The 20,907-nt window shown below is 43.4% G+C and overlaps 1 protein-coding gene and 1 long non-coding RNA gene across 2 annotated transcripts; both read left to right on the forward strand.

Annotated features, from left to right (window-relative positions):
• The first annotated feature begins 16,017 nt into the window (after window positions 1-16,017).
• On the forward strand, window positions 16,018-16,572 carry LOC148920516 (uncharacterized). The gene has a single exon (XM_089044651.1). The coding sequence runs from the start codon at window positions 16,018-16,020 to the stop codon at window positions 16,570-16,572; it is 555 nt and encodes a 184-aa protein (XP_088900777.1).
• Window positions 16,573-19,315: 2,743 nt separating this feature from the next.
• LOC148920517 (uncharacterized) lies at window positions 19,316-19,967 on the forward strand. The gene is made up of 2 exons (XR_016124470.1): window positions 19,316-19,466; window positions 19,562-19,967. It is a non-coding gene; the product is annotated as an uncharacterized LOC148920517 (long non-coding RNA).
• Window positions 19,968-20,907: the final 940 nt, after the last annotated feature.

A 20,907-nucleotide genomic window follows, 5' to 3' on the forward strand; every position in this document is an offset into this window, starting at 1 on the left:
CAGCAATACCATAATTCATCCTCCAAGCTGTGTAATGCACTGCCCATAGTCCCCCAAGTCCCCGGGTAAGAAGGACATTAGAGGGAGAAAACTTGGCGCGAGGGTGCCGAAGGAAGGGTTGCGCTAGCGCCAAGGCACTAAAGTTGCATGTTGCAAGCGTGAAGTGGCTAGGCACGAGGGTTCTGAAGGTGACACAAAGCTAGCGTGTCAGCAAGACAATGTAGCTAAACGCGAGGGTGCCGAATCGCACACAAAAGCTCATGCGCGTGTCATGGCAATGTGGCTGGGCACAAATGGTGTCGAATGCGACACAAAGCTTGCGTGTCGCAAGGCAATGTGGCTAGGCACGGGAAGTGCCAAAGGTATAAAACTTTGAGTCATGTGGGTTTCCTTCCATAATTCAGAATCTTCAGCATGATGCCTGCCCAACGGCAGGTGTGACGTCACACGTTGGTGTGGTCATTCAAGGTGGGTTTGGTGCCTTTGATGCCGTCGTGGACTTGCCAACCGACAAGGATGTTGCCGGTTTGGGGCTGTATTGAAGGACGTTGTGCGTGCGTTTGCTACACCTTCGGCACGGAGCCTGCCAAACGGTAGTTGTGACATCACGTTGTTGATGGAATTTGTCGGTCGTTGAAGTTGGATTTGGGCTGTCTCATAGCTTCGGTCGACAGCCTACCGATTGGGAGGTGTGATGTCACACCTGCCGTTCGGCAGGCTCCGTGCCGAAGTAAATTGGGGGGGTGTCGCTCATCAATTAGGGAGGCGGGTTTGAGGTTCTTGTTGACGCCGTCGTAGACTTGGGGGTTCTGCAAATGTCTGGAGATGGTGTGGTTCCATGCGTGGGTCTCACAGCTTCGGACGACGGCCTACCGAACGGAAGGTATGACGTCACATTTCCCATGAGTTTTTGTGGTTTTCTATTTTGCAGAATGCCCATTGATGCTTTATCGACCTGGGCTAGTGTTTTGTGGGAGGGGAGCAAGCATCTAATAGCCGTTACACAGCCCTTGCCATTCGGCAAGGGTGTGTTTGGGGAAAAATTTCGGAAAATAAAGAGCTGGGCCTTCGGGGTGTTTTTAGGTACCTGCAAAGTCCTGGAGCTAGGCTTCAGCAAGGCCAAGAGGTGTGGTGAGCTAGGGTCCGGCTTGCTTGCTTTCCAATTTCCCCTTGCCGAACGGCAAAGGAAGGGCTGAGTTTTCTTGAGGTCTCCGCTTCGTGAGAGCTGGGTGCTGGTTGCCTTTGGGCCGAGACCTTGAGAGCTTTCGCATGGATTGAAGGGCTGGGTTCGAAGGAAGGAGAAGGTGCCGATCGGCAAGAGACGTTCGAACGGAATTTTGGTGAGGTTGCAGACCTTGGGTCGTGGGTTTCCAGTTTCAGCAAGGAGAGAGTCTAGGTGCCTGGTTTTCGCGACGAGTTGGAGCTGGGTCCGTATCCTTGCTGTTTGGTAGTTTGAGCACACATCCTAAGCTTCGGCAGGTTGACTGAGGCATGGGTCACTCCGAGTTGGGCTATCTTTCGAAGGAGGCTTCCTCATATTTTCATCATGGTAAACCCAGCATGAGACTGCCGTTCGGCAGGGGTAATCTTGAAAGAATTCTGTAGTAAGGTCCGAGGGGACGAAGGTAGGTTCGGCAATGGCAGCTTGGGGGAGAATTTTGCTGCCGCTCCAGTCGAGTGGTTTGGGTCTTGCGAAGATTCAGAGCTGAGTCGTCGTCTTGAGTCTGGACCGTGAGTTGTTTCCCCAGCCTCGGTAAGGCTGGTTTGGTGAATTGGTTTTGGCAGCCCTAGCCTTGCCGTTGGGCAAGGCACAACTGGGAACCAATTTTTGTCAGAGATCCATGGTGTTTGACAAGCTTCGGTACCCAATCCTTCCGTGATTTCTTTTGAAGAAGGCTAGACTGCTTGGGATTTCGAGGGAGCTGCTGAGGAATTGGTGCTGGTCTTTCCGCTCGGCAAGGTGTGTTAAAATTATTTGGGAGTCCTCCTTTGGGTCTGAACGGGGCTTGCCGTTCGGCAATTTGTTGAGCTGTGTTCGTGTGACCTTGAAGTCTTGGCTGCTGGGGCAGAGTTAGCAAGAGCCATGCTGTAGTGGTCGGGCCTTTGGAGCTAGGCCTTCGGCAGGTGCTGCGTGGTGTGACTTGGAGGAGCTTGGTGCTTGGTAAGGGGGGGACTTGGTGCTCAGGAATTTGGCACAGCCCACAGCCCTTCGGCAGACTTGGTTTGGTAGGTGCTGTGCAGCGTCCTCTTGGCCATTCTCTGCGAGGCTACCGATCGCCAACCATTGTGGACATTTTTACCGACGACTAAGGTGTAGATCCATCGGGGTGAGGGTGCTGGAATTTTTGCGCACAAGCCTTGCAGAATTCGAGCTCGTCAATCCTCGTTGTGGTTTGGTGAGAGTTGTCTGGAATTGAAAGGGAGGCGGTGCTAGGCTTCAGCAAGGCCACAGGGGTGGTAGGATAATAGCTTTTGCTGGGGATGAAACCACTCTTTTTTTGTTTTTTGGTTTTGTTTTGTTGTTGTTTTTTTTTTTTTTGGGGTGTCTAGATCAATTTGGTGGCTGGGTGAGCATTGAGGCCTGGGATGCGTTGCTTGCAGTCAATGAGTAGTGTTGATTGGTGCAGATACTGGTCAGCATGCATTCTAATAAAAGCCAAGCGAGATGGTCTCTTCGGCAAGATAGAATTTGGTGAGGCCAAGCGGGCTGGGCTTCGACAAGATAGAATTGTGGCATGTGTATAAATCCTTCAGCAAGTCTTAATAAATGGTGAAATACTTTGTGGCATGCGTAGAATTGTGGCAGCCCTTTGTTGATGTTCATTTCGCCATGCACGTGATGCCCTCTTTGTTGTTGACATGCATTGTCCAATATGGTGAAAGGCACGTAAAGGACAAAGAGGAAATATAATAATGGTGCATGGATTACTTTAGTTGTTCTAAGTGATAATGGACAAAGATAAAAAGAAGTCTTATCTTTTTGTAACTTGAGGAGATGTCTTTATATTGAAGGTAGGTCTGCTCCTTTCACCATGCAACGTGGTAACCACATTTGGGTTGATCGGTGGCTGCTCCATGCAAAGCCATGTATGCCACGCATGGTGATACCCTTGGTGTATTTGGAATATTTGGCCACCCATAATTTGAGACTCCTTCAAGGTGACTGAAGGGTGGCTCTGGGCTGAAATGGTGGCTTTCCTTTAGCGAGGAGGGCAGAGGCGGTGTCAAAGGTATCGCTCACGGATAATGATGGGTGTCGAGGGCATCGCACTCGCTTCGCTGTGACGGAGGTGCAGAAGGCATCGCTCGCGCGCTAATTGTGGCGTGGTGCCGTGTAACTGAGCTTGCATATTGCAAGGCTTTGTTAGCGGACGCGAGGTGCCAGAGAGGCAATACAAACTTGGCGCGTGTCGCAGAGCGATGCAGCTAGCACAGTGGATGGTGCTGAAGGCAACTTACGCGGTGTATTAATGGCTAGAGCGCGGGGGTGCGAAGTACAACACAAAAGCTTGCGGTCGCGAAGCGATGTGGCTAAGGCACGCGATGGTGCGAAAGCGACGCACAAGGTAAAGTGGCTAGGCACGGAAGTCAAGTACAACACAAAGCTTGCGATGTCGCGAAGCGATGTGGCTAGGGCGTGGGTGCCTTTGGAGGCATCTCTCGCCTGATGGTGTTTGGAGTGCGAGCACCGCACAAAAGCCTATATGATGAAGATTATAGGTGCCGAAGGAGCACCTCGAGGAAGTGGAGAAATGACATAAGCCTTTTATCAGCAATTCCCCGAGGCGGCGCTAAATCTGTTTGATGCTCAAAACAGTTAGGCCAAGTGAGTCCAACTTAGTGAGGAGGTGTGATGGATGATGAATGAAGGTAGAGGAACCTTAAACATGTGTGTAAAGACAGGCAACTGATAAATGTAAAGAAGACAGATATGCGTAGTTCATACCCTTAATGATGATGGAGCCTACGTCCGGAGAGTTATATTCTCAAATTATAATACAGTGTATGATTACATTTGTGTACGGTAATGAGGTTGGACCCGAATATAAAGATGACAAGTGAGACTGTGGGCAGGATCTAGAAGTCGGGACCTCAGGTCTGCTCTGAGACCCGAATCCTCGTAAGTGGGAGATGACAGTCCTCTTTTATAGGTGAGAGGGAGTCTTCACTTCTTGTAGTTTCACGATGTGACTCTTCTGTTGTTTTGCTTAGAGTTGTGACTTGTGGTATGCTTCTTTATAAGGTGATGGCCTCTCAAAGCATGGCATGTGGATGATCTAGGTGCTAGCTCAGTTACGGTACCACCCCGATCATCTCTCGGACGGTTTGTGAGCACGTGCTGAATCGTTTAGCAACACTAATAATTGGACTTGGGTATTTTGGTAAGTAGGAAGCTAGAGAGTTGGGTCTCTACGAGTTGGAGCACAAGTTGGGCCTAAGTTTCAATTTAGATTGAACTTGGGCTTCTGAAGGTGGGATATCATTTGTGCTGGTTCGACAACATAAGATGTAACAACCCAAACCTAAAATTAATATTTTTTATTAATTTATTTGAAAAAGACTAAAATACCCCATATTGAGATATTTTATTAGTTTAAAAGGTTGACTTTTGATGGGAAGGAATTTGGGTGAGTTTTAGTTGTGCGTTATTAGAGCGCGACGAAACGAGTTCGTCAGACTTATGTGTGATTTACTCAAATCGGAATATGTATGGAAGCGATTATCGATCAAAAGAAGTTCATGGCATGTATACCAGTAAATATTTCGAAGTTCAGTTTTATAAACCCAGATTTTCTGTGGTTTCGGGCAGAGAAGGAGCCAACTTTCTGAGGTGATTTCTCTCAGCTCCGACCCCCGATTCAGGCAATACCAGTGCCAGATGAACCACGAAACTTCCCTCTTCCAACGCCAGCCCTTCGCCGCCATGATCCGCCGCCATAGTCGCCGGAAACAGCCACGAAACAGGCGGCGCTGGACAGTTTTTGACAGAACTTCCAAGCGTTCGTTCTCCGTCGTCCGGCCACCAAATCGGACGAGTGAGGTATGGTTTTCTAGCTATTTTTCATGCTCTAGCTGCTGGTTGGGTAGGATTTCAGAAATTTCTAGCGTAAGTAGCTCGATTTACGAGTTAGGTTTCAGCCGGTTTTCGAGTCACTGTTCTGGCCATTTCCGCCCCACTTTTTGGGTGGTCCAAGAACAAAGTGGCTCCAAATAGAGTGTTTTACCTAGGATAGAGTCTTGAGTCGAGATGTTGAGATTTTCGCGGTTATCGCTGCGTTATGAAACGCTTATGCGCGCGGCCGCCAAACTATGGCGGTGTGCGCGTAGGAGCAGTAAGTTGGGGACCACAGCCGTCCTAAAATGATCTCCTAGTCCTCACGAGCGTAGGATTTCGCGGATCTTAATTCGGATATCGTTTGAACGACGGATCTAGCCTACTGTGCGATTTCCGGGTTCATTATGTTTGAACCGTTTGATCGTAGTTATTTTCAAGTATGTTGATCTAGGTAATTCCAGTGATCGATAGTATTTGACGGATCGTAGAAAACGGAGTCCCGGATACTCAAAATCTCGACCGAGTGGGGTTTCTGATAAAACAAGCAGGTTATAGTCCTAGAGGAAAAATACGTGTGGCCAGATCCCCGTGAAAGGCGTGCACGTAAAGCTTCCATGACCGTAGCGCCACCCGCGAGATAAGGGCCCGTGAGTTTGTGTTATCGCTCCGGGGCATTTTGGTCATTTACGACCCACGAGCACTTCACGTATCGGGATTTACGAGATTGACCGGATTCCAAGTGAAATTTGGGTCAGTCGTTTCAATTAGTCGTCGTGAGCAGTGTTGACTTCTGTAGATAACGCATTACTTGTGCATCCGTATTTTAGTGCTGGACATTATTAGTTATTTTTTCCAATTGTTATTTTATTATGTTATTTTATTGCGTATTGACGTGTGATCGAGAAAGCAGATATATCTTAAGGATTTGAAAACTTTGTTGAGGAAAAAAAAATTATTATACCGTTATTATATGCTTATATTTGAGCGAGGTTTAGCAAGATCAGTATTTAATTATCTCCGCTTATTCATCACCTTTATATTTGTTTATGTGATTAATTGTGTTGTAAGGGTATAATTTTTTTTATTGGAATGATATGTCAGAAGAGTAAGGTGGTTAACCAACTAGCTAAGTAATTGATGCATAGATTCAGAGAGTTGAAAAGGAAGAAATTTACTTAGTTTTCATCGATTTTGGTATGTGTATCTATATATATATGGATATATTTATATCTCATGGAAAACAGCTTTATTTGAAAGTTTATGTAAACACAGATTATGGTTTTCAAACCCATAGATACCCCCCGATGCTGCCTTGAGGACGAGTTATTTTGCTCCCACGAGTTCTGTGGCGCTGAGCCGTGTGTCTGATGTCGTGGTACATATTAAATATGGGCTATTTTGCCCCACGAAGCCGAGGCGCTGATGGTGTAGTGCGAGTGTGCGGCTTGATTGAGAGAGTTGTCTCAAAGAGACCTGCCAGTTTAATCAGTGACGCCTACGGCCCCTCGAGTCTGCTGGGATTCACGGCTCGGTTTCGGTTGACTTTGTGTCAAACCGACCCGCTGCGCCAAATTGTGGATATCGATTCTGCGGCTCGGGTTGATTTTGTATCCTCGAGACCGCTGGGAACCGATGATTGCTCGGAATTGATGGATATCGAAGGTTGACTGATCTGATCTTATAGGGTATGCCTAGGTGGAAAGATTTCGGGTTTGAGATGTTTTAAACTAAATTAAATTTTATGAGCTACACTATTTGCTCTGTATTCACAATTTACAAACATATATATATATATATACACATATATGTTTATTTATAAATCTTAAGTGAGGTCGATATAAAGATATCAGAAATTTATTTTATTTTCTCTTAATCCAGTTTGTTTTAATTTATCTATGATTTTAATTGTTATTATTGATATGGTATTAAATATGTTGCCCTAATGAATCTTATAGTTATCCAGACCCGCAGCGGATCGGGTTTGACCATGTCTCTCGAAGTCCAGGTACTTGTACATTGGCGAGCAATGATGATATATATTCGGTATTTTGGAGAATTATTATTTGATAAGTCATGCATTTGAATAAGATTATGCCAAAGTTAGCATGTTGAATCTGCATATCTTTGTTGATCATGAAGTTGAGATGAATTTTATTAGTGATTGATTTATTGAATTGTTGTGGCCTCGAGGCCAAAATATTGATGCTTGATTATTTGATATGATTTAATGCATGACGATGCAGATGAGTTATATATATATATATCCTTGTCTTCTGAATACAGACTAATATTTTTTGAGAACGCTTCGCTACTTTTATGAGACTCTAATTTTCAATAGTAAATTGTCTTGCGCTTGATTTCAAATTAATTAAGAAGGGCAAATTAGTCTTTGTGCCTACTACGTTAGCAGTGTCCGATACTCAGAGGAAAAAAGGGCTTTAGCTGATTATCGAATATAGCGTGCAGAGTTTTAAGTCTATGAAATTCATAGAATTAGCAGATGTTTTCAGAGTTTTATATTTCGCTAAGCTCAGCAAATATGATTCAGATATAAATGTATGACCCTCAGATTTTATTGATTACCCTATAGATACAGCTTATTGAGATGCAAGTAGTGAGTACAAAGACTAGAGGACGGGCTTGAGAACCCCTAGCAGTATAGGCTTATGCTCTTACCCCCCCTAGTAGAGGGAAAGTAAATTTCGAGACGAAATTTTATAAGGGGGGAAGATTGTAACAACCCAAACCTAAAATTAATATTTAACTATTAATTTATTTGAGAAAGACTAAAATATTTCTAATATTTTATTAGTTTAAAAGTTGACTTTTTGATCGGGAAGGAATTTGGGATTTTAGTTGTAAATTGTGCTACGTAGAGCGCGCGATTTAAACGAGTTCGTAGACTTGTAGTGGACTCAAATCGGAATTTGCAACGAGTTCACGATCGTTAAGTTCAAAGTGGCATAAATGTGAAATATTTGAAGTTCAGTTTTATAAACCAGATTTTTCTGGGTTTGGCAGAAAGCCAACTTTCTGAGGTGATTCTCTTCTCAGCTCCGACCCCCGATTTAGGCAATACCAGTGCCTAAATGAACCACGAGAACTTCCCTCTTCCAACGCCAGCCCTTCGCAGCCGCCATGATCCGCCCGCACATAGTCGCCGGAAACAGCCACGAACGAGCGGCGGATGACTTTTGACAGACTTACTTCCGCTTGCCGCTTCGTTCCTCCGTCGCCCGCCACATCCGTCGGACGAGTGAGGTATGGTTTTTAGCTATTTTTCATGCTCTGGCTGCTCGTTGGGCAGGATTTCAAAATTTCAAAGAAGTAAGGCTCGATTTGAGTTGTTTCAGCCGGTTTTCGAGTCATTGTTCCAGCCATTTCGGCCACTTTTGGGGTTGGTCAAGAACAAGAGTGGCCCAAATAGGGTGTTTACCTAGGATAGGAGTCTTGAGTCGAGATGTTGAGATTTCCTCGTGGCGTGGCGCATCGGCTATGCACTCACGCGCGCCAAACAAACAAGTGTGGCGGCGCGTGCAGGCGAGTAAGCGACCACAACAGTTTAAATGATCTCCTAGTCCTCACGAGCGCGTAGGGATTATGGATCTTAATTGATATCGCTTGAACCCCGAACTGATTCGCCATCGTATGATTTCGTTCATTATGTTTGAACCGCTTGATCGTAGTTATTTTCAAGTATGTTGATCTAGGTAATTCCGGATCGTGATAGTATTTGACGGATCGTGAAACGGAGTCCCTATATCTGTAAATGTCACTAGAGTGGGTTTACAAGAAACAACCGCAAGATAGGTCCTAATAGAGGAAAGAACTACGGTGGCTTGATCCTCGTAAAGGGCATGAGGCAGCCTTATAGCTACTAAAGAGCTACGAGATAGGGCCTGTAGTTTGTGTATCGCCTGTGGCATTTTGGTCATTTACACCCACAGCACTAGGTGCTAGACAGATTCACCCCTTCCAAAGCGCGAAATTAGTGTCGTTTACAAGATCGGCGGCCTGGGGGGCTTTTGTCACCAGGTTGATTTTCTACCGATATGTCGGCCGGGTTCTGTGGTTATACAATGTGAGACTGGGTCTGGGCTTTGATAAGGACCCGACGGAAGAGGAGACTTTATTCGATTGGTTAGAGCTCAGAGCTGGACTAGAGCTTATGTTAGAGAGATTTCCTCTTCTCAATCAAAACTCGATTGAGTAACTGAAGATCAGCTTTGATTGAGAATCAAAACTGATTGTGTAACGGAAGATCAGTTTTGATTCTTTGTAATTATTGTCATTATTATTTCTTGTAATACCAAACAAATCTCCTATATAGCTGTACATTGTAAACAGATTTAAATCAAGGGAAATCATTTTCTACATGGTATTAGCCTAAGTCTAGGATCATTACTTGTCTCCGTATCCCCTCTTTTCTTTCTTCCCTCTTCTTGCCCATGGCTACCTCCTCTTTCTCAACTACTCCCTCCCAAAATACGCTCAATTCACCAAACTTACTGAAACCAATTACCTCACATGGCTTCGGAATCAAACCATACCTTCACGGTGCCAAACTTTGGGGATATGTTGATGGCACCATTCCTGAACCATCTCTCACCACCATGACTACTCGCCACCGACACAACCAAAGACAATCCATTCCTAATCCTCGCACATGAAACGGGTTCACCGTCGACCAACAAATCGTTAGCATCCTCACCACCACTCTAATGTAAAACATTCACAGCTTACCATTGGTTTCGGCACATCAAAGGCAATTTGGGACCGCTTTGAACGCCATTTTTCCCGTAAGTCTATAGCCAACGCAACCAATCTCAAAATGCAACTTCTAGATCTACCAAAGGCACTTAACTGTTGATGAATACTCGCCATGCCAAATCAATTGCGATGCTTTGGTCTCCATTAACAAGCTCGCTTCTTGACGAGGACTTGGTCATCGCCACCTTCATGGTCTTGGCCCCGATTACATCATGCTTCAGACCGCCTCACTCAAAATCCTCCACTACCTCGATTTCACCGAACTACGCCTGACTCTTCTCCTTTGATGCCCAACAACTGCCCCGCCGTTCCCTACGGCCACGCTTCTCTTCAATCACACCAAGCTCTACTCGCCGTGACCATCAGCCATTTCCCACCGGTGGTCGCCCCAACAATGGTCGCCTACGTGGTCGCTACTCCCAAGAGAGAGAAGGCACTCCACAAATACAAAGTTATGCTGCTCTTCTTTCCTATGCAAAAGAACATATGCCTCCATTTGGGCTGCGATTACCGCTTAGGTCTCGCCCCCACACCAAATGGTCTTTTGGCCCCCGACCCCAATGGTGTCCCAATTGTCCTCGTGCCAACATGGTCTCTTCTCAATGTCCACATTGCATTTTTACGCCCACATGTATCCGCTTGTGGAGTACATTATGTCGCCGTGATCAAATTGGTACGGACGGACACAGGTGCAACCCATCACATGACATCCATGCCCCAATAATCCCTCAACCTTATGGTGGACCGCATAATGTATATATGGGTAATGGGACTCAATGCCCGCTTCCCATACCTGGTAATCTTCCCCTTTCATTAGGCTCTTCCAACTTCACTTTACAAAATGTCTTTCGTATTCCATCCATTCGTAAAAATCTCCTATTTGTTGCTCGCTTCACTAAAAGCCTTGTTTTCTTTGTTTTTGCACCGACTTCTATCAAATCTATTGCTTACGTCGGTCGTTTATTGTTTGTAGGCCCTTGTAAAGATGGTCTATATCCGCTCACTCTTGTGCAAATACCTCCACCTCCACAAGCCTCTTGTACTTCGCTCACTCCTCCATCCGCACAATCGCTGGGTCATCAGTAAATCAAATGTCCTAGCACGTCTAGGTCCTACAATCAATTCAAATTGTCTTTCCATTCTTTTTGTCGAGACTGTGCACTAAGCAAGTCTCACCAATTACCTTTTAATTCAATAAAAGACTGCTAGTACTCATTTTCACATTATTCATAGTGATGTTTGGTCCTCATCTACTATTTCATTAGTGGTTTTAAATATTATGTTCTATTCACGGATGATTCTCACGCTATACTTGGATTTACCCCATCGTCATAAAAATGAAGTCCTAACTCATTTTCCAAACTTTGGTTGCCATGATTCAAAATATCTTTCACCAAACCATTAAATTTCTTCAAAGTGACAATGGGACTGAATATGTCAATAATGCCTTTTCTCATTATTGTAAATCCTTGGGAATTCAACAGAGATTTTCTTGCCCTATACACCACAACAAAATGGCCTTGCGGGCCAAATCGCCATATTTCCACAATGACTCGGAGTCTCCTTCTCACTTCTGGTGCTCCACATAATCTTTGGGTCAAAGCTGTTTTAACCAGTGTTTATCTTATTAATCTTCTTCCCACACCCATTCTTAATTGGGACAATCCACATACTCGTCTTTATGGTAGTCCGCCTTCCTATTCCTCTCTTCGCGTTTTTGGTTGTTCTTGTTTTCCTCATCTGGGTCTTTTGTCTCATAAACTTTCGAGTCGTGCATTGAGTGTGTCTTTCTCGTTGCACAGCTTCTCAACACAAAGGTTATAGTTGTTCTAGATCCTACCACCGGTCGTGTTTATATCTCTAGGCATGTTGTCTTTAACGAAACAATTTTTTTCATAAGCAATTTGCAGGTGCACATTTAGTTTCGAGCACTTTGCATTACTGCTCATTGAGTTCACACTTTGTCCCACCCAGACTCAATCTTGACCCATACCACTTCTACTTTGGCCAAAAACCTTGGCTTGCCGAGAATGGCACTCTACTTGTACTACTGTCCATCTCCTCGCGTATCTCAACTAGAGCCACGCGGAAGTAGGTATTGAACTCCCACAATTCCACGGTCAGCTGCCTCGCCTCCTCAAGCCCAGCCACCCCATTCTCACCTGTCGCCGCCGCTGCTCATTACACCCGATTCTCACCTGTGTATCCACTCTCTCCACCCATCTCGCCCTCTGCTGCAATCTCTACAACCGGCTCGTGGGTCTCTGCGTCACACCGGATTTCCGCTGTCATCCCTAACCCCAACCGATCCTCAACCCTTCCCCGCATCACCACCCTCTCTACCCATGAGGACACGGCTACTGCTACAAGACGGTATTGTGCAACCCAAAATTCGCGACATTGCCTGATGGTCACAATATCCCATTGCTCGCGTTTCTCTCACCACATTGAAATCAGAGAGCCTACATGCTACCTCCAAGCCTCTAAACATGCGATATGTATGGAAGCAATGGTTGATGAAATCAATGCTTGCGAAAACAACACTTGGACATTGGTTCCCCCATCTTCATCTCAAAATCTTGTTGGCTGCAAATGGGTATTTATAAAGCACAATTCAGATGGCACTATTGAACGTCACAAAGCGCGACTTAGGCTGAGGCGGGTCTCATCAACAACCAGGTATAGACTACACCGATACCTTTAGCCCCACAGTGATTAAACACGCAACTATTCGGTTGTACAGCCCTCTTGCTCAGTATTCTCGAGGTTAGTCACTTCACAATTGGCCAACGCATATTCTCCATAGCTTTCTTAAAGAAGATGTGTATATGACTCATGGATTCATTGACCCCACGCCATCTTATGTTTGTAAGCTCAACAAGGCCATCTACGCCTCAAGCAAGCTCACGTATAAGTGCAGTTTCACCGCATGACATGCTTCTACTATCAATTGGCTTTGTTCAGAGTTCATTGATTCATCTTTGTTCGTTCACCAACTTCAGGGGTAATACAATTTATTTTCTTCTCTATGTTGATGATATTGTAATCACAGGTAGTGATGATAGAATTTTACAAAGTTTTATTGACGCTTTAAGACGGGGCTTTGACATCAAAGATCTTGGAAATCTACACTACTTTCTTGGTTTACAGGTTACATCTCAAAATAAAGGTGTTCATATTAGTCAACTCAAGTATGCTTATGATCTCCTTCGGAAGCATGATATGCTGCTTAGTAAACCAGTTAGTACTCCAATGTCAGCAAAGGCTATTCTCACTTCTCATGATGGTGACTCTTTTCAATCCTCGCCTTCGAGAATTGTTGGCCTGCGATTTGACAATCACTGCCCCGACATTGCCTCTCACGCCGCAACTTATCGATTCACCATGAGTCGCCCACACCTCATTTGATTGCCGCTGTCGATCCTACCCTACATCAAAGGCTCACTTGACCATGGCTTGTTCTTCGGTCCTCAACACCATCCTACTCTTCTTGCGCGCTATGTCGAATGCCGATCGGGCTGTGCATCTTGTCGCTCAAGCCAGTTATCTTGTTTATCTTGGCACCAACCGTCTCTTGGTGCTCTAAAAGCAACCTACCATTGCTCGCTCCAAAGGTCAACGAGTATCGCTCCCTTTCCCTGGGCTAGTCGTAGTCTACTTGGTTTAGCTTATTTGCTTTATGAACTTGGTGCTAGCATTCAGATTTCCCATTCTCTGCATTGTGACAACCTCGCTACCTACCATGGCTTCTAATCCGTTCCATGCTCGCACTAAACATATTGAACTTGATTATCACTTTGTTCGTGAAAGTCGCACTTGGGAGCCACCGTGTTTGCTTTATCCCTTCAATAGATAGCGTGCACGATCTTCTCACCAAGCCTCTTCAAGCATCGTTCATGTTCTTTCTCTTGCTCGCAAACTTGTTCGTGCAGGCGCCAAGTTTGAGGGAAGGTGTTAAGATTTCCTCTTCTCAATCAAAAGCTGATTGAGTGAACTGAAGATCAGTTTGATTGAGAATCAAAACCTGATTGTGTAATGAGATCTGCTTTTGATTCTTGTAATTATTGTCATATTATTTCTTGTAAATAGCCAAACAAATCTCTATATAGTCTGTGACATTGTAAACAGTGATTTAAATCAAGGGAAATCATTTCTCAATGCCTTAGCCTGATCGGCAAAGAGGTATGTTCGTGATTTACAAACATGCATCTTTCACTTGCCGATTGGCAAGTGTCATGGTCGTAAATTTTTGAATTCTGTTGTACTGCTTACATGTGTTTGTTTGTTTGGCAAAGAGCGAGCTAGGTTCCGTCTAGATTATTTGCTGGTTTTGTGGCATAGCCTTGATTCGCGTTAGCCTACAGTTCACCCATTTCTAGCAAAAGCTGCCGGGTCCTCTCACAATGGCGAGGTTATTCCTCGGAGAGTTTTTCTCAGGCCCTCCTCCGGTCTAGCTGGTGGAAGATTCTTCGGTTAGTTTGTGCAAGGTTTCGAACTCGTGAGTGCCCAAAAAGTTTTCAACTCGGAGTTGTTGAACAGTACTCTTCATGCGCCAAGGAGAGGGGCGAGTGGAAAATCTCCAAGACCTTTTGTGTTCTGTAAGAAATTTGGGATTTGTTGAGTTCGGGAGCTTGACCATGAGGTCTGGTTTAACGTGGCAGATTCGACGGTAAGTGCCCATGCCTTTGATCTTGTAAGAATTTTGGCGTAAGTGAGTCGGGCTTGATCCTGTCCTTTTCGATTTGGCGGTGCAAGAACCGCCGCACTATAATGAGGGTAAGTTATAAGGGGTAAGTTATAAGGGGTTCACTTTATAGTCATTGGATCAATCCAAGGGCTGGGGAGAATTGGGATAAAGTTGTGCAATCGGGTAGGTGAGGAACCCAAACCCGAATTTAATATCCAGCAATGAAGTTGGTCCCAACAAAAAAAAAAAAAGAGGCAAGTTCGAAGTTTGAACAGAAAAAACCCATTGATCTCAAACTCATAGCTGAGAGAAACCGCTAAGCTCTGAGAAACGGTTGAAGGCAACGGGCAACGACGGTTGAAGGCAACGGGCAACGACGGTTGAAGGCAAAGGTTAACGACGGTTGAACGCAACTCCACTATCTAAACCGTGAAAAGTATTTATTTTGAGTGGAAGGAGCAAAGGCGTGATTCTCAAACAAGAAAAAGACGGAGGGAAGGAAGGAGAGAAGTCGATTCGCTGGAAGTGATAGGTTCCATTTGTGGAGCAAAGCCGCACAAAGACCCAACACATACACCTTGCATTGTTCAATAACCAAAGATTTGGTGAGTAATTTATGGAATTTGAGTTTAGGTTAGAGTAACCGTTTTCCCAATTTGTACCATGAATGTTGTTAGATTTGGCATCTCTTCTTGTGCTTCACTTGCATGTTAATTTTTGCTTGGGTATATGTTAAAAAACGAATGAATATAAAGTCAATAACATGTCAATAACATGTCAATAATGATATGAATAAGGTAATGGTGTTGAATTGGAGGAGGCCCTCAAAACCTTCCACATTTGAAGCAGTGCAGAGTGCAGATTATCTCTCTGGAGCTAGAATATATATAATTTTTGAAATAAATATTATTTCCGTTGTTACTAAATTTGCCTGTTAAAAATGAGAACATATAATAATAAACTCATGAATAAAAGTGCAAAGCATTTGAAAAAAGGTTGATCTATGACGATTATGGCTGACTGAAGAAAAAGCTAGAAAGAAAGAAGGATGTGGCAATGGCTTAGCGAGCAGATAGCAGAGCAGATGCTTTGCTTTGCTTCCTTCCACCATCTTTCTCATTTATTTATTTATTTATTTTGTGTTGTGTATGAAATGACAATAATTGTCATGTGTGTGAAGTGCAGAACTTGCCTAGATTGCACTCACACTCACTCATGCATCAACCATTGATTGGAGTTTGGATCCATAAATAAAACACATGCTAGTGCTTGTAATTCAGTAATCATTGCATTAACAGGTATTTGCACAAAATATGTCATATTGCTTTGATGATGTTAAAGCCTGTGATCAGTAATCCCTATGCGCATGTACTTTGTAAAATTTGTAATGTGCTGGTTGACTAGTTGTGTAAATACCAATGTGATTGTGCAAATACGTGGTAGTATATGTGTTCACGTTATTTCATCTTGTATTTCAGGAAATGGGATCCAACGTTGAGCTGGTATGGCTAGAGTCGAGGCATATTCTCACGGTGAACAATCACATGCAAATTCATCCCTAGCTGTAATTCGAGCGAAGTTGAGTGCCGAACAATTAGAACAATTCAAGACATCATGCTTTGGCCATCTTCTGAATATAGATAAGATTCAGTTTAGCGGGCAGATTGTGCATGGGGTTGTGTTGCGTAGAGTAGCGGGGCAGGGTGTGAAAGACTTGGATGGACTGAGTTTCTTAATAGGTGCGACGCTGCTCAGCCACTCGCCAGGATTTCGCTTGATCTCGTCTTTTTGGGGAAGTGCAGAAGTTTCCAGTGGAGAAAGTGATGAAATTAGACTTCAGAAAAGATATTTTATAGACGAAGGAATTACATGTAATGCTTTAGAAGAAGCATTTGTGAGGTGCACAGAGGAAGATGACGCCTACAAGCTAGCTCTTGTTTACTTTGCTGAGTTAGTGGTTTTGGGAAGGGACAAACATTTGAACATCAATCTAAATTACCTGACCCTTGTAGAGGACTTGGATGCGTTCAACAGTTTCCATGGGGTTTGTGTCGCTTGACAAAACCCAAGACAGTCTGTTTTCTGCACCAACAAAGTATGTGAAAAGCTTTGAAAATGAAGAGGGAAGAGGGAAGGGAAATAAGGTAACCGGAACAAGCCGGAGAAATGAGAAGGGCAAGAAGGATAACCATGGTGAAGTGCAAAGGGGTGGCTGAGTTTTAAAGGTTTCACGTATGCTTTCTAGGTACATGGTAATAATGTTCATGTCGTTATGTTTTGTTGACTTTAAAACTTAAATAATAACTTGTGTCCTGTGAATTGTGTAGATTTGGGTATATGAATTAATTCCTAGAATGGTGGACCTGAATTACTGCAAGGTTGTTGATCCGACTCTCCCACGTATTTTGCGATGGAGAACTACTACGTCTGTTCCCGAGATGAGAAAGTTGAACAATTATTTTTTCCAGAGCAAAGAGGTTTGGTTTGCAGCCCTTGGAACTATTTATAAGATTCAATGAAATTATGAAGTAGAATGATTGCATATGACTCTTGTCTGTTTTCTGAAACAATCACTTGGCGCTTATGTCCAAGTGAAGAGGAAATGAGACAACCATATTGAGTTGGCACAGGGTCGCCTCCTGTTGTCTCGGCAGAGTCAATTCCTTCTTCATGTGCTGACCTTGATGAGTTGAACAAGGCGGTAAGCTTGTTGAGGTCCGAGTTGTTTCAAGTAAAGCGGGAAAAGGACGTCCTTGAGTTAAAGGTCATACGGATGGAAAAAATTTTGGGCCACTGTTTAGGTCCTCATTTTGAGCAGGAAGTGAGAAGGGACATAGCTTTACTGAAAGAGAGGACGAATCGTTGTGTCGTGTCACATCTATTTAAGGGATATGAGGAAGTGGATGGCATGCAATGGGATGAAGGGCCAAGTAATAGAAATGAAGGAGAGGAAAATGAAGAGGAGGACATTGAAGGGGGTGAAGGGCCAAATAACAGAAATGAGGGAGAGGACAAGGAAGAGGAGGGGATTGAAAGGGGTGAAGGGGCAAGTAAGACAAATGAGGGAGAGGAAAAGGAAGAGGAGGGGATTGAAGGGGGTGAAGTGCCAAGTAAGAGAAATGAGGGAGAGGAAAAGGAAGAGAAGGGGATTGAAGGAGGTGAAGTGCAAAGAAAACCAAGGGAGGTAGAGGAAGCTCAAAGGAAAAGAAGTGAGGGAGAGCAAGTGAAAATAAAAAGCAGCAAAGGAGAGGAAGCGCAAAGAAAGAGCATTGAGGGAGAGGAAGAACTGCAAAGAAAAAGCAGTGAGGGAGAGGATCCAAAAAAAGGAAGGGCAAGGAAGTGAAAAGACAGAGAAGTGAGGAAAAGGAAGTGCAAAGAAACCAATGTGAGGAAGAGGATGATGAAGTTATGTTGGTTGGCGATGACATTGGCGAGAGCACGGAGGGGACAAAGGTTGAGGTTACTGTCGGGGAAATTGATTTGGATCAACCTACAGCTGTGTTATCTCAGTTGAACGTTTGGTTGAATGATGAAGGTCAAGGTGTGGAACGAGGGGTCCAATTACGGAAGAGGAAGAGGATTATTCCTATGTGGAAGATCGTTGAAGCTAGTGAAGTGGTTAAAAAAAATTTGCCAAAGACAACCGGACTTCGGACGTTAGACCCAATGAAGGCGATTCCGCATGATGATATGGTGAAATTGCTGAAACTTTGTTCGGAATGGCGCCATAACCCAAAGTAAGTCCTTTGTTTTTTGAGATAGAAGGCATGAGTGTATATATTTTTTAATTGTTGTGTTCTAAAACTTTTTTATATTCATAGTTTGGTGATGCAATTTGGCAACGTGGAAGCTGAGATTGAATTCTTCGCTTCCTCACAAAGCCGACGGTTGGCTGAAAGGAGATGTAAGTTTAATTGATTATGCATTTGTTTGAATGTGCATAGATTATGAGATTGACAAGGAAAACATGTGCAGCACATTGATTTGGGCTTGTATCTCATCCTGGCAACAACAGTTGAGGAAGTAGAAATATCGGATTGACAACGACCGATGTATTTTTTATGGTATGTGATGCAGGATGCATAGGACCTAAATTGTTTAGTTTCCTAATTGATTTGTTAGTTTCCTATATTCTTTAGTTTTCCAAATCCTAGTAGGATTTCTAAGTTAGTTTTCCAAATCCTATTAGGATTTCTAAGTTTCCTATTTTATTAGGAATAGGATTTCTGTTTTACCTGGGGATTTTAATTCTATTCTCTCTAGGTTTTAGTTTGCTATAAATACCCCTATGTAGTTCTTTACAATTCAGATTTGAATATTGATTAAACATTCCTTTAAACTCTCTGATTTCTGCCTGCCTTCTACCTTTTCTTCCCTTCAGCTTTTCTTATCTGTTATGTCTTATTGCTCTAAGTGTTTAAACTAACACACCCAGGGCTGTGCTACATCAGTATGGCATAGGCCTTGACCAAGTGCAGTTAATAATTACAAATTATCCATACTTGCTTTGTGGAGTTGTTTAACCATTGATTGTTTTCTATTTCACAGAATCACATCCATACTTGCTTTTCGGATAATAAAAGGAAAAAAGAGCAAGTTGGGTGGAAAATTAGAACCAGTTTAGTGAACGTTGTAAATGGCAAGGTTCCGGCTTGTGGATTGGATTGGCGGAACACGTATAAGGTGTATGTACCTTGTATGTTGCAAAATATAAGCATTGGGTGGCTCTAGAGATTGATCTGATTCAGTGTGAAATCAAAGTCTACGATTCAATGGTTTCACTCATTCCAGATCGAGCTTAAAGGAAGAACTCGGCCCCCTGTCAATTACGATTCCAAATCTTCTGCACACCCTCGACTTTTATGAAGAAGGTGTTTACGCGAACGAGTGCACCCGAGATTGGTGGTGTCCATGGCCAATACATCGTGTGGATGTTCCACAACAGGCTAATGAGTGAGCACAACTTTTTATTTAATTTTATTACTTTAATTTGTCAATTATGTTAGAATGTCATTAGTTGAATTGATCGAGTTCTTGTTTTGCTTCAGAGGCGATTGTGGTATGTTCGTGTTGAAGTACATTGAGCTGTTGAGTGCTGAGATTTCCTTAGCTACTTGCACCTCGCAGAACATGCCATTTTTTCGGTTGAAGTTGGCTGCAGAAATTGCACGGGGAGATGCTTACATGCCATGATATCGGTTGAACTTGGTTTAGGCACATGATGATGAAATAGGTTTTGGGAATGTCAAATTTCAAAGTCATGTAAATACACAATAGAGACCCATGGGTCCTTTTCGAATTCCACCTCTGCTCCTGAATTCTTCTTCGTCTTTCTCAATCTTAGTGTATTTGTGTACAGAAATTTAGATTTAAGTTACTGGACAATAACAATTAGAACCAAAATAGTGGCAAATATTATAGCGGATGCATGCTTTCATTTTGATTAGTGTGATATTACGCTATGTTTATTCTCATATTGTGCGAAATGTATATGGTCAAGCTGGTTGCAGAGCATAGAAAAATGAAGACTCAAATGGAGATTGAGGGTTGAGAGGAGAAAAGTAATCGATCTGTAAATCTATTGCACGTGGGCAATCTAAATGGATAGGCAGATGCGTTTTTGAAGTTAGACACATGCCATTCCCATACATAGAATGTGCATATGGAGTGTAAAGTTTTTTTTGATGTAATGAAACAAACATCGGTGTAATATTGGCCTAACTCCTTGACGACATTTACCTAACCTCAACCAAACTGCATTGAATTGGGATTTGAAGACTGCATATGTGAATTTGGATTTGAAGAATGCATATTCACATAGGGACTGATGGCTTTTTAAGTGTATTACATCATTGCAAAGTGATATGTCATCATTTATCCAAGCCACCATTCCAAATATCAGATCCCAATCTTTAAGCCGTTCAACATGCCTTGACTTAATCGCAATGGGTTGCATCTTAATAAGGTAATTCTGTAAGGGGAATAGGCTGCTATGGCCTCGCCTCCAATATTTTATTCAACCATGCCTCCTTATAGAAACACATGAAAAAATGTCCCTGTGCAATGCTCTAAAACTCCCTATTGGTTCCGCACTGCCTCGGTTTGAATCTCTCTCCTTTATAATCGTTAATAAATTGGTTGATTTTCTTTATTTTATTGGTTTTGGGCAGCTGAGTAACATAACAGAATGTATATTGGTGCATCTATATTGCATGTCTGTTGGGTCTATATTGCTTGTCTATTGCGTGCATATCTTTACATTTATTGCGTCTGTATTGATTTGTATTGCTTACGACGGAAATAAATAACAATACACAGGCAACAGACAAGCAATATACACGCAATAGATATGAAATATACACGCAATAGACATGCAATATACATCAGTCCCCAA

The sequence above is a fragment of the Prunus mume genome, linkage group LG2 (genome assembly GCF_029339155.1).
Source record: "Prunus mume cultivar Tortuosa linkage group LG2, ASM2933915v1, whole genome shotgun sequence".
Lineage (NCBI taxonomy): Eukaryota > Viridiplantae > Streptophyta > Magnoliopsida > Rosales > Rosaceae > Prunus > Prunus mume.

Excerpts from the sequence above, each read along its gene's own strand:
- LOC148920516 (XM_089044651.1), top strand. The coding sequence starts at position 16,018 with ATGGCTAGAGTCGAGGCATATTCTCACGGTGAACAATCACATGCAAAT.